Source organism: Sinohyriopsis cumingii, chromosome 16 (genome assembly GCF_028554795.1).
Source record: "Sinohyriopsis cumingii isolate HCF-2022 chromosome 16, ASM2855479v2, whole genome shotgun sequence".
NCBI classification, from domain to species: domain Eukaryota; kingdom Metazoa; phylum Mollusca; class Bivalvia; order Unionida; family Unionidae; genus Sinohyriopsis; species Sinohyriopsis cumingii.
In genome coordinates, this window is record NC_142976.1 from 32,563,875 (window position 1) to 32,578,128 (window position 14,254).

Here is a 14,254-nt window from a genome sequence, read left to right on the forward strand (position 1 = left end):
AACAAAACAAAGGAGAGAATTCAAAACAACTTGTAACAGTCACATAATCCATTTTTATTACCCTGCTCTGATACAATGTTGTTGTTGTTGTTGTTGTTGTTGGGTTTAATGCCATTTTTCATCACACGATAGGCTATACATGGCAGCCAGTATTAATGGTGGAGGAAGAACCCGGGAAATCCCCTGAAAGAACCACCGACCCTTGAGAAGCTACTGGCAAGCTTTCTCATATACCCACATTAGCTGAATCCGAGACTTGAACTTTGAACCCAGATCAAGAATCAACCACCATGACCTAGTGAGTGTGGGAATGCTACAAGTGGAGGTACAGTAACCCAGTTATGACTAAATCATATTTCTAACATTTTTAATACGAGATGTCCATTTTGTATAAGCCAGAGATTTTGCAAAAATCAGTAATCAGTACCATTTTGCCATAAGGAACAGGAAATTAATTTTGTTAAACTATGTCTTAGCAATAAAAACACAATAACATTATTTAATATTATCATACATGTACAAATGACTTATTACTAAGTTGTATCAAAATCATATCAAACACAGATCTTTTCAAACTGGCTACTAAGTCATATGTTTTGTAATGAAGCAAATCAAGGAAGCATATTTAATGATATTATTCTCTGCATAATTATTTTATAGATACTTTTTAATTCTAAAATCAACTTTTAAATTTAAACACATAATTCTAATTTCTTGGATTAGTTAAATATATAATTTTAATTTAGAAATAGTCCCTGACCCAAAATTTTGATCATTCAGTACCCATTGGAAATAAGTTTTGTAAACATTTATGAGTCATCATTGATGGATCACATTTGATGTTTCTTGTATGTATGTATGTATGTATGTATGTACGTATCAATGTATGTATGTAAGCATTAAAAAAGTTTATCATCTTTGGTCTAGCATACTGGGTCAATGTTGTTTCTTTGTTAAACATGCATGTATTAATTTATTCATACTTGTTATGTGCTGATCCTACCTTATTAATATTATTATTACTATTATTATCATCATCATCATTATTATCATTATAATTAGTATCATCATCATCATTATCATAATTATCATAATTATTATTATTATTATTATTTCAGTTATATAAGAGCAGCCCGATTATCAGATGGAGAAATCTACTCTTCTGAGAACTTATTATTGGATGGAGAAATCTACTCTTCTGAGAACTTATTATTGGATGGAGAAATCTACTCTTCTGAGAACTTATTATCGGATGGAGAAATCTACTCATCTGTGAACTTCATTACTGGATGGAGAAATCTACTCTTCTGAGAACTTATTATTGGATGGAGAAATCTACTCTTCTGAGAACTTATTATCGGATGGAGAAATCTACACATCTGTGAACTTCATTACTGGATGGAGAAATCTACTCTTCTGAGAACTTCATTACTGGATGGAGAAATCTACACATCTGGGAACTTCATTATCGGCTGGAGAAATCTACTCATCTGAGAACTTCATTATTGGATTGAGAAATCTACTCATCTGTTAACTTCATTACTGGATGGAGAAATGTACTCTTCTGAGAACTTATTATTGGATGGAGAAATCTACTCATCTGTGAACTTCATTACTGGATGGAGAAATCTACTCATCTGTGAACATCATTACTGGATGGAGAAATCTACACATCTGGGAACTTCATTATCAGATGGAGTAATCTACTCTTCTGAGAACTTATTATTGGATGGAGAAATCTACACATCTGTGAACTTCATTACTGGATGGAGAAATCTACTCTTCTGAGAACTTCATTACTGGATGGAGAAATCTACACATCTGGGAACTTCATTATCAGATGGAGTAATCTACTCTTCTGAGAACTTATTATTGGATGGATACATCTACTCATATGTGAACTTCATTACTCGGTGGAGAAATCTACTCATATGAGAACTTCATTACTCGCTGGAGAAATCTACTCATATGAGAAATCATTATTGGATGGAGAAATCTACTCATCTGTGAACTTCATTACTCGGTGGAGAAATCTACTCATATGAGAAATTCATTATTGGATGGAGAAATCTACTCATCTGTGAACTTCATTACTGGATGAAGAAATCTACTCATATGTGAACTTCATTACTCGGTGGAGAAATCTACTCATCTGAGAACTTCATTATCAGATGGAGAAATCTAATCATCTGAAAACATCATTATCACATGGAGAAATTTATTCATCTGAAAACATCATTATCAGATGGAGAAATCTACTCATCTGAGAAACTCATTATTGGATTGAGAAATCTACTCATCTGAGAATTTCATTATCAGGTTGAGAAATCTAATGTGAGAAATTCATTATTAGATGGAGAAATCTACTCATCCGGGAACTTCATTATCACATGGAGAAATCTAATCATCTGAGAAATTCATTATTGGATGGAGAAATCTATGCATCTGGGAACTTCATTATCAGATGGTGAAATCTAATCATGTGAGAAATTCATTATTGGATTGAGAAATCTACTCATATGAGAATTTCATTATCAGGTTGAGAAATCTAATCATGTGAGAAATTTATTATTGGATGGAGAAATCTACTCATCTGAGAATTTCATTATCTGGTTGCGAAATCTAATCATGTGAGAAAGTCATTATTGGATGGAGAAATCTACGCATCTGGGAACTTCATTATCAGACGGAGAAATCTAATCATCTGAGAAATTCATTCAATAAGTTTTAATTTATTAAATCATTGCAGTAGGGTAGTTAGTGTTGGATTGTGCTGGTGTTGCAGTACCATGATGGAGGGGTAAATATTTTGTATTTCACCATTATCACAATATGTGCTGTGCAACTGAAACATGGCAGTCTTGGGAGAGGCCAGAGTGATTGACAGTTGAGAAGCCAATGCATGCAGACCTCCCATAGACATATGGAGAGGTCATCAATTCAGAACTGGATAACAACTGAAAAATTGTGCTAAAGTCATTTTTAGCAAATTAAATTCATTTCAAATAAGTATTCAGTGTTCAATACATCTTTGTTTATACAAGGTCCATTGGCATATATGTTTGGTTAGGTTATTTAAATAAATTAACACTACACAAAAAAAACATGTATCTAACACTGCAGTTGCCTCTCACTAACATCAGAATATTGACTATAAAGTTTAATAAGTGTATGTACATGGTGAGCTGACATTTTTGAAACACCTGAATGTTTTCATATGAATGCCCCTGCCAAAAGGACAATACAATGTAACTGAAGAACAAAACAGCAAGTCAAATTGTCACCATAACTCCAATATGACAATATAATTTAACTGAAGGGCAAAATGCTAAGTAAAACAAGGACCAAAACACCAATGTAACAATACAATGCAACAGTGAAAGACAAGTAAAGCAGGGATGATACCTCCAATATAGCAATGTAATACAAATGAAAACCACAATGACAATGAAAACAGGGACCAGTACTCTAGTATAACAATACAATGAAGCTGAAAGACAAAATGCCAAGTGAAAAATGAACCATAAGTCAAATATGACAATACAATGCAACCTAAGTACAACATTTTAATTAAAACAGGATTCGTAACTCTGTTATGACAATAGAATGCAACTGCTTGCCAAAATACCAACTAAATTCCAAAATTAAATGTTACCCAGGCTGTCTTGATCTAACTTTGAATCAATACAGTTCTTAACTTGGTCATAAAACATCAAAAAAATAATTTTGGGCTTCATCTTCTTATTGTGAATTGAAATTTAATTTCAATCCAATGAAGGTTAATGTGCAGAAACAAAGTTAAATGGAAAATTCCTACTCTCTAGCTCTTGCTGAAGGCATACAAATGACATTACTAGAAACAAAGTTAAATGGAAAATTCCTACTCTCTAGCTCTTGCTGAAGGCATACAAATGACATTACTAGAAACAAAGTTAAATGGAAAATTCCTACTCTCTAGCTCTTGCTGAAGGCATACAAATGACATTACTAGAAACAAAGTTAAATGGAAAATTCCTACTCTCTAGCTCTTGCTGAAGGCATACAAATGACATTACTAGAAACAAAGTTAAATGGAAAATTCCTACTCTCTAGCTCTTGCTGAAGGCATACAAATGACATTACTAGAAACAAAGTTAAATGGAAAATTCCTACTCTCTAGCTCTTGCTGAAGGCATACAAATGACATTACTAGAAACAAAGTTAAATGGAAAATTCCTACTCTCTAGCTCTTGCTGAAGGCATACAAATGACATTACTAGAAACAAAGTTAAATGGAAAATTCCTACTCTCTAGCTCTTGCTGAAGGCATACAAATGACATTACTAGAAACAAAGTTAAATGGAAAATTCCTACTCTCTAGCTCTTGCTGAAGGCATACAAATGACATTACTAGAAACAAAGTTAAATGGAAAATTCCTACTCTCTAGCTCTTGCTGAAGGCATACAAATGACATTACTAGAAACAAAGTTAAATGGAAAATTCCTACTCTCTAGCTCTTGCTGAAGGCATACAAATGACATTACTAGAAACAAAGTTAAATGGAAAATTCCTACTCTCTAGCTCTTGCTGAAGGCATACAAATGACATTACTAGAAACAAAGTTAAATGGAAAATTCCTACTCTCTAGCTCTTGCTGAAGGCATACAAATGACATTACTAGAAACAAAGTTAAATGGAAAATTCCTACTCTCTAGCTCTTACTGAAGGCATACAAATGACATTACTAGAAACCAAGTTAAATGGAAAATTCCTACTCTCTAGCTCTTGCTGAAGGCATACAAATGACATTACTAGAAACAAAGTTAAATGGAAAATTCCTACTCTCTAGCTCTTGCTGAAGGCATACAAATGACATTACTAGAAACAAAGTTAAATGGAAAATTCCTACTCTCTAGCTCTTGCTGAAGGCATACAAATGACATTACTAGAAACAAAGTTAAATGGAAAATTCCTACTCTCTAGCTCTTACTGAAGGCATACAAATGACATTACTAGAAACCAAGTTAAATGGAAAATTCCTACTCTCTAGCTCTTGCTGAAGGCATACAAATGACATTACTAGAAACCAAGTTAAATGGAAAATTCCTACTCTCTAGCTCTTGCTGAAGGCATACAAATGACATTACTAGAAACCAAGTTAAATGGAAAATTCCTACTCTCTAGCTCTTACTGAAGGCATACAAATGACATTACTAGAAACAAAGTTAAATGGAAAATTCCTACTCTCTAGCTCTTACTGAAGGCATACAAATGACATTACTAGAAACAAAGTTAAATGGAAAATTCCTACTCTCTAGCTCTTACTGAAGGCATACAAATGACATTACTAGAAACAAAGTTAAATGGAAAATTCCTACTCTCTAGCTCTTACTGAAGGCATACAAATGACATTACTAGAAACCAAGTTAAATGGAAAATTCCTACTCTCTAGCTCTTACTGAAGGCATACAAATGACATTACTAGAAACCAAGTTAAATGGAAAATTCCTACTCTCTAGCTCTTACTGAAGGCATACAAATGACATTACTAGAAACCAAGTTAAATGGAAAATTCCTACTCTCTAGCTCTTGCTGAAGGCATACAAATGACATTACTAGAAACAAAGTTAAATGGAAAATTCCTACTCTCTAGCTCTTACTGAAGGCATACAAATGACATTACTAGAAACCAAGTTAAATGGAAAATTCCTACTCTCTAGCTCTTACTGAAGGCATACAAATGACATTACTAGAAACCAAGTTAAATGGAAAATTCCTACTCTCTAGCTCTTACTGAAGGCATACAAATGACATTACTAGAAACCAAGTTAAATGGAAAATTCCTACTCTCTAGCTCTTACTGAAGGCATACAAATGACATTACTAGAAACCAAGTTAAATGGAAAATTCCTACTCTCTAGCTCTTACTGAAGGCATACAAATGACATTACTAGAAACAAAGTTAAATGGAAAATTCCTACTCTCTAGCTCTTACTGAAGGCATACAAATGACATTACTAGAAACAAAGTTAAATGGAAAATTCCTACTCTCTAGCTCTTACTGAAGGCATACAAATGACATTACTAGAAACAAAGTTAAATGGAAAATTCCTACTCTCTAGCTCTTACTGAAGGCATACAAATGACATTACTAGAAACAAAGTTAAATGGAAAATTCCTACTCTCTAGCTCTTACTGAAGGCATACAAATGACATTACTAGAAACAAAGTTAAATGGAAAATTCCTACTCTCTAGCTCTTACTGAAGGCATACAAATGACATTACTAGAAACAAAGTTAAATGGAAAATTCCTACTCTCTAGCTCTTACTGAAGGCATACAAATGACATTACTAGAAACAAAGTTAAATGGAAAATTCCTACTCTCTAGCTCTTGCTGAAGGCATACAAATGACATTACTAGAAACAAAGTTAAATGGAAAATTCCTACTCTCTAGCTCTTACTGAAGGCATACAAATGACATTACTAGAAACAAAGTTAAATGGAAAATTCCTACTCTCTAGCTCTTACTGAAGGCATACAAATGACATTACTAGAAACAAAGTTAAATGGAAAATTCCTACTCTCTAGCTCTTACTGAAGGCATACAAATGACATTACTAGAAACCAAGTTAAATGGAAAATTCCTACTCTCTAGCTCTTACTGAAGGCATACAAATGACATTACTAGAAACCAAGTTAAATGGAAAATTCCTACTCTCTAGCTCTTACTGAAGGCATACAAATGACATTACTAGAAACCAAGTTAAATGGAAAATTCCTACTCTCTAGCTCTTGCTGAAGGCATACAAATGACATTACTAGAAACAAAGTTAAATGGAAAATTCCTACTCTCTAGCTCTTACTGAAGGCATACAAATGACATTACTAGAAACCAAGTTAAATGGAAAATTCCTACTCTCTAGCTCTTACTGAAGGCATACAAATGACATTACTAGAAACCAAGTTAAATGGAAAATTCCTACTCTCTAGCTCTTACTGAAGGCATACAAATGACATTACTAGAAACCAAGTTAAATGGAAAATTCCTACTCTCTAGCTCTTACTGAAGGCATACAAATGACATTACTAGAAACCAAGTTAAATGGAAAATTCCTACTCTCTAGCTCTTACTGAAGGCATACAAATGACATTACTAGAAACAAAGTTAAATGGAAAATTCCTACTCTCTAGCTCTTGCTGAAGGCATACAAATGACATTACTAGAAACAAAGTTAAATGGAAAATTCCTACTCTCTAGCTCTTGCTGAAGGCATACAAATGACATTACTAGAAACCAAGTTAAATGGAAAATTCCTACTCTCTAGCTCTTGCTGAAGGCATACAAATGACATTACTAGAAACAAAGTTAAATGGAAAATTCCTACTCTCTAGCTCTTGCTGAAGGCATACAAATGACATTACTAGAAACAAAGTTAAATGGAAAATTCCTACTCTCTAGCTCTTACTGAAGGCATACAAATGACATTACTAGAAACCAAGTTAAATGGAAAATTCCTACTCTCTAGCTCTTGCTGAAGGCATACAAATGACATTACTAGAAACAAAGTTAAATGGAAAATTCCTACTCTCTAGCTCTTGCTGAAGGCATACAAATGACATTACTAGAAACAAAGTTAAATGGAAAATTCCTACTCTCTAGCTCTTGCTGAAGGCATACAAATGACATTACTAGAAACAAAGTTAAATGGAAAATTCCTACTCTCTAGCTCTTACTGAAGGCATACAAATGACATTACTAGAAACCAAGTTAAATGGAAAATTCCTACTCTCTAGCTCTTGCTGAAGGCATACAAATGACATTACTAGAAACCAAGTTAAATGGAAAATTCCTACTCTCTAGCTCTTGCTGAAGGCATACAAATGACATTACTAGAAACCAAGTTAAATGGAAAATTCCTACTCTCTAGCTCTTACTGAAGGCATACAAATGACATTACTAGAAACAAAGTTAAATGGAAAATTCCTACTCTCTAGCTCTTACTGAAGGCATACAAATGACATTACTAGAAACAAAGTTAAATGGAAAATTCCTACTCTCTAGCTCTTACTGAAGGCATACAAATGACATTACTAGAAACAAAGTTAAATGGAAAATTCCTACTCTCTAGCTCTTACTGAAGGCATACAAATGACATTACTAGAAACAAAGTTAAATGGAAAATTCCTACTCTCTAGCTCTTGCTGAAGGCATACAAATGACATTACTAGAAACAAAGTTAAATGGAAAATTCCTACTCTCTAGCTCTTACTGAAGGCATACAAATGACATTACTAGAAACCAAGTTAAATGGAAAATTCCTACTCTCTAGCTCTTGCTGAAGGCATACAAATGACATTACTAGAAACCAAGTTAAATGGAAAATTCCTACTCTCTAGCTCTTACTGAAGGCATACAAATGACATTACTAGAAACCAAGTTAAATGGAAAATTCCTACTCTCTAGCTCTTGCTGAAGGCATACAAATGACATTACTAGAAACCAAGTTAAATGGAAAATTCCTACTCTCTAGCTCTTGCTGAAGGCATACAAATGACATTACTAGAAACCAAGTTAAATGGAAAATTCCTACTCTCTAGCTCTTACTGAAGGCATACAAATGACATTACTAGAAACAAAGTTAAATGGAAAATTCCTACTCTCTAGCTCTTACTGAAGGCATACAAATGACATTACTAGAACTTCAACCTTTCCATAAACAGACCTTGACTTCTTTTCCATCCTGACTGTATGACTTTGGCCTGGCAAGAATGTTCAGCTTTTCCATCAAAAGTAGTAGATAGTCCTTGTTATCATGGAATTCTGGACTCTTCTCCTTTGACCAGATGACATCTAAAACAATGGCATCGGACCATCAAAAAGTCAGTAATATCAATGTCAAGCACATATAGTATTGTTTATGTAAATTCTAGTTGATAACAAAACTGCAGCATATATTGGGTACAAATTTGATTATTATGATTTGCATCAAAACAATGAAAGTATAACATTACCAATTGATGCCTTGCTGAGAATTTCCTATATACAAAGTTCACTCAATATCTTTCTATGCTCATTGAGAAAAAGTTGTTTTAAGCTTATCAGATTTTAACAATATTTAAATGTAAAATATCTTTATGGCAGGATGGTTCTCATCAAATTTAACCAAATTCTTCTTCATGGTTGCTTTGAGGAAGCAATTTAAGTTTTGTATATTTTTAGTCATGGTGGCCATTTCTGATTACAGATCAGCACATTCGAACAAACTAATGATACGATAATATATAATAGTTTCTCTAAAATTAACAATGTTTGAGAAGGTATTAAATAATCTCAGCAAACTGAGTCAGTTTTGTTTGCAGTAATGATAGCTATATTTGATGTAAAAATGGCATGACTTGTATCAGTCTAGAAGGTCTTATTTCCAAAATATTGTTTGAATTTTGATTAAAATCTGTTGAGTGTTTTGGTTTTTATTCATGCACTTGTTCAATGATTTTTGTACTTGGAATTATTTAAATAATTGTTACCATATATGATGGCATATCAATATCATCCATAGACACTTGAAAGGCTGATGTTTATACACCAGGATGCTCCCTGCCATGACTGAGTGAAACTAGGGCAGTAGATTTTAAGAAGTTGAAAAGAACAAATTTTGGCCACAATGCATACCAGACGCAGGTGTAAACAATGCAATCATGTGATCCATTGGCCAGAGATGACCAGTATACAATATATTACACCAATTGAAAGGTACAAACCTAGCAACTCATGAGTAAGTTTTCCCTTGTCTCTGAATTCATACCACTTCCTAGCGACAAGAGGTTTCTGCCTGATGAAATCCTCAGCTGTGACGAGGGACTTCAGGGCATCAATAATCCACTGTGGGTCTAACATAATCTTCTCCCTCAATCCTTCCACGCTGAAAATGACTCAAAAATAAAATAACATAGCATAGAATTAACACTATTATTTCCTTTTTTCCACAGAATTAAAAAGTACCAGTAATGATAGGTGAAGTGAATAACTATAAATTTCTTGGACTTGTAATACACAGTTGTAATATAAATATGAAATATCCTTGATTTGTTAGAGGCTAATTTACCATGTGACAAAATTGGTTACCAGTGACTTACACACTTGTGGTATACCCCCACAATTTTTTTAACAAAGGCAGGTTTTCCATTTTCAAGACCATTAAAGAAGAGAATGTTTTGCTTTGAATCATGTCTATCAAAGAGTGCTTTAAAAGTAATATAGTGTAAAAAATAATTTAAATTAAAAGAAGTTTGCCAATTTGTGTAAATTTGAATGAGACATAACACTGAATGCATATTCTATCCAATACAGCAACAGAAGATTTCATTTAAATTATTGTTTATTGTTTAACAATGTGATAAAGTATTAGTACCCTCTGCACAAAATTACAAGGTCTTTACACCATGATTTTTTTTATCAAAAATGTCAAGGTCTTTACACCATGAAAATTTTTTATCAAAAATATCAAGGTCTTTACACCATGAAAATTTGTATAAAAAAATGTCAAGGTCTTTATGCCATGAAAAATTGTATAAAAAAATGTTAAGGTCTTTACACCATGAAAAATTTTGTAAAAAATGTCAAGGTCTTTACACCATGATAAATTTATCAAAAATGTCAAGGTCTTTACACCGTGATAAATTTTATCAAAAATGTCAATGTCTTTACACCATGAAACATTTTATCAAAAATGTCAATGTCTTTACACCATGAAAATTTTTATAAAAAATGTCAAGGTCTTTACACCATGAAATTTTTTATAAAAAAATGTCAAGGTCTTTACACCATTATAAATTTTATCATAAATGTCAAGGTCTTTATACCATGATAAATTTATTTTTGGTAACAGGAGCAATATTTGATGGAGGATCAGAATTATAAAATTCAAAGTCTTTTACACCTTGATGATTTGAGTTTGCTTGAAATTGGCCCAGAAATTGTTCTGCTGGAGAAAATAACAAATGCTGACAGTTTATTACAATACATGATGGAGGCCATGCCATGCTGTGAGTAAGAGGCCCCCTAGACCTGAAATCACTCCTATGGCAAAATACTACACTATGGATTCTAGATGCAACTCTGCCAATACTGCACTCACGTAAATACTAGGAATGCATTCAATATTATCATTAACACATGACTCCAGATAGAAATTATAAAATCATTTTGTTCCATTGTCACACACAAACATATATATATATATATATATATATATATATATATATATATATATATATATATATATATATATGTGTGTGTGTGTGTCAATGGAATATAGATATAAGACCTGCCATTGTATTCTACTATCTTTTACTATCACTGTCTACTTCAAAATGTGACAAAAATATCCATTATATGCATTGGTGTGGAAATACCACCTTTGGGATCAGAATTTGTGGGTAGTAAATTAAAACGGATTTATTTCTACCTACAAATTGTAAAGGTTGGTTGGAATTGACTTTTCAAAGATGATGAATTTTATTATCACCTTCCCAGACGTTCATGATTTTGTTTTCCTGTGTGACCTACATTAGAGTATACATATATCGTTTATTGCATGGCTGATGTGCATCATCAAATCATCTCCTACGCTGGGTATATTGCACACAAAGCATAAAGGAAACAGACTGCTTGGTGGTTAGCAAAAGAGTTTGAATACTGTTCTGGTGTCAGTCTGGTTAGATAGCGTAATGTGTCCCAAGGGTGGAATACTCTACTCAACTGCATCAGAAAACAATAAACTCATTTGTGCTTCTATGCAATGAAACATAAACCATAACAAACCAAATCAATGTGGCAAAACTCCCCATGACAATAACGAAGATCAACATTAACTACAATATATGTATGTACTACTACAATATATGTATGTACTACTACAATATATGTATGTACTACTACAATATATGTATGTACTACTACAATATATGTATGTACTACTACAATATATGTATGTACTACTACAATATATGTATGTACTACTACAAGTAGCAGTTGAAGTTAAGTGTGCCACAAAAATAACATTAAGGACCACCTGACCTAGCTACATTCATGGCTTCTTTAGTCCACTTAGGAGTCTAAAAAGCCACTGTTGTAATTTATATTTTTATTTTCTAGATCAAAGCTTAACAGAGGACTATATCATTACATTTTACCTGTCTCAATCAGTCTTATGGATAAGGGTGGATTTTAAATTGTTACCTGTTCACACCTGTATCAATACTGAAACCATATGCAATACAGTTTGGATGACGTGTATTGCCATTAAATAACTTTCTGATCCACGCTTGATTTGATGTTTCTGAAAGTCATTTAAAGATGACACTGTCTTTACACCATAAACTGTTACACTCCTATCTTAAAGTGAAAACATTTACATGGGTGTTTTGCTGTTTCACTGATACATCAGTATTCACAATATGCCATTTTGCTTTCAACTCTCTTTTTTGTTCAGGGATGTGAGAAAAATAATCCTTCATTATGATTATCTGTTTGGATGAAAACATTCCTCAGGGTCGGAATGTTGCATCAATCAAACACTCAATGAAGCATCATGTCGGATGCAAAATTCTGGCCCTCAGCTGGAATTTCCCTACCTGATACCAAATCATATGAATTATTCCATTGATCCCAACCCTCTATGAGGCATAATAAAATGTTAAGATTAATGAGAATTTAGATGAAATATCTTTTGAAATCACAAAATCTATTTGTATAGGGAACATGATAATTAGTTAAAATGACAATCATTTTGATAAAGAATGTTATGTCGAAGTTAAAGGCCATGTCATTCTTCACTCACTATAAGTAGATGGAAGAATAAAATTATGTACCATTTGCTTATCAAAGTACGTAGATACAGACATTTATAAGCCTACACAAAAGGAAACGTTTTAGTGAACTACAGAATACCTACCTGATCACATAAACATGTTAACAATAAAAACTGTAACTCTACTACACCTAAATCCCTCCCTCCCTGAAAGATGAAAAAAGAACCGAATATATGTGTGTGTGTGTGTGTGTGTGTGTGTGTGTGTGTGTGCAATGAAAGTAACTCTTGGAGATTATCTCCACTTTACACTGCTAGGCTTGCACCCATATTGCAGATGTTTCCCAGTATAAACTTGAGCGGATCTGATAACAGAGTGGATGTAGGTAATGCTAGTTATATGATCTAGTAAATATTTTTGTATGAACATAATTTTTTAAAAACTATTTGTAGTCCAATAAGTTACTCAGTCACATTACCTTGATGGGAACACGTAAAAGGGGGAATAACTACATGAGGAGAAACTTATTTCCCAGGAGCATTAAGACTGCTCAACTGATTGTGTGAACTTCTAAATAATTAAATTACCTTCATAATATGATATTCAAATAGAAATTCAGTTTTCCAACTTTCAGAGAGGACTGGATTCAGCATTAACAGAGTTATATGCTAGAGATAATGTGATCAACTGATATATTTGATAGAGAAACAAGAGTCAGTACTGTATATACTAAGGTCCACTTTCTTCTATACTTTGTATGATACAAACAATTTTAACATAAGGGAATAAGAGAGTAAAGAAACTTCCCTTTTACCTTGTTTATAAGATCTCTCTCTACCATGACAAAAAAAATAATTTGCTTATTTTCCCACACACTCTTTCTTTTTAGAGAGAGAGAGAGAGAATTAATTGTCTTTTTACGTCATTAATAAGGAATATCTTTCTTTCTTTCTATAGTCTGTATCAATATATATCAGATGGTTAATGGAATGGTTACTAGTTTGGTATAGGTATAGATGCATATGAATAAGACAGAGAAGCAGTCAAAAATTTTAAACACAGATCAATGGTTCTTTTGAAGATGGTCACTGTGTCAGCCATAGTGGATGTCAGATTTGTACTTAGTTCACTTAGCACCAAATTATAAAAAGTCTTTAGGTAAAGAAACTCATGCTGATACGACAACTCATGCTGAAATATGACCTTTTATTCAGGTCCAGTAGCTACAATAGAGGTTTCAATAGGGCCACCATGGCAAAATACCGGATGTGAGACTGGCATCATTTTCATTTTTTAACCAGCAAGACAAAATAAAATGTCTCTTAGTGTTTTGGCATGATGATTTATTTACGAGCAGTAATATTCCTGAGATGGTTGCTCTGGTGACAATGCTAGATGTCTGAGCAGAACCATTTTCATTTTGGCCAAATATACATCACAAGAAATCTTAGGAAAAAA

General features: G+C 33.1%; 1 protein-coding gene across 1 annotated transcript in view; it reads right to left on the minus strand.

Annotated features, from left to right (window-relative positions):
* LOC149780166 (uncharacterized) overlaps window positions 1-14,254 on the minus strand; it is an 89,674-nt gene that overhangs the window by 14,954 nt on the left and 60,466 nt on the right. Inside the window, exons 9-10 of the mRNA XM_089936180.1 lie at window positions 9,746-9,906; window positions 8,707-8,834 (exon numbers count right to left, since the gene is read on the minus strand). Of these exons, the coding sequence (XP_089792306.1) occupies window positions 8,707-8,834; window positions 9,746-9,906 (289 nt within the window). The remainder of the gene's footprint in view (window positions 1-8,706; window positions 8,835-9,745; window positions 9,907-14,254) is intronic.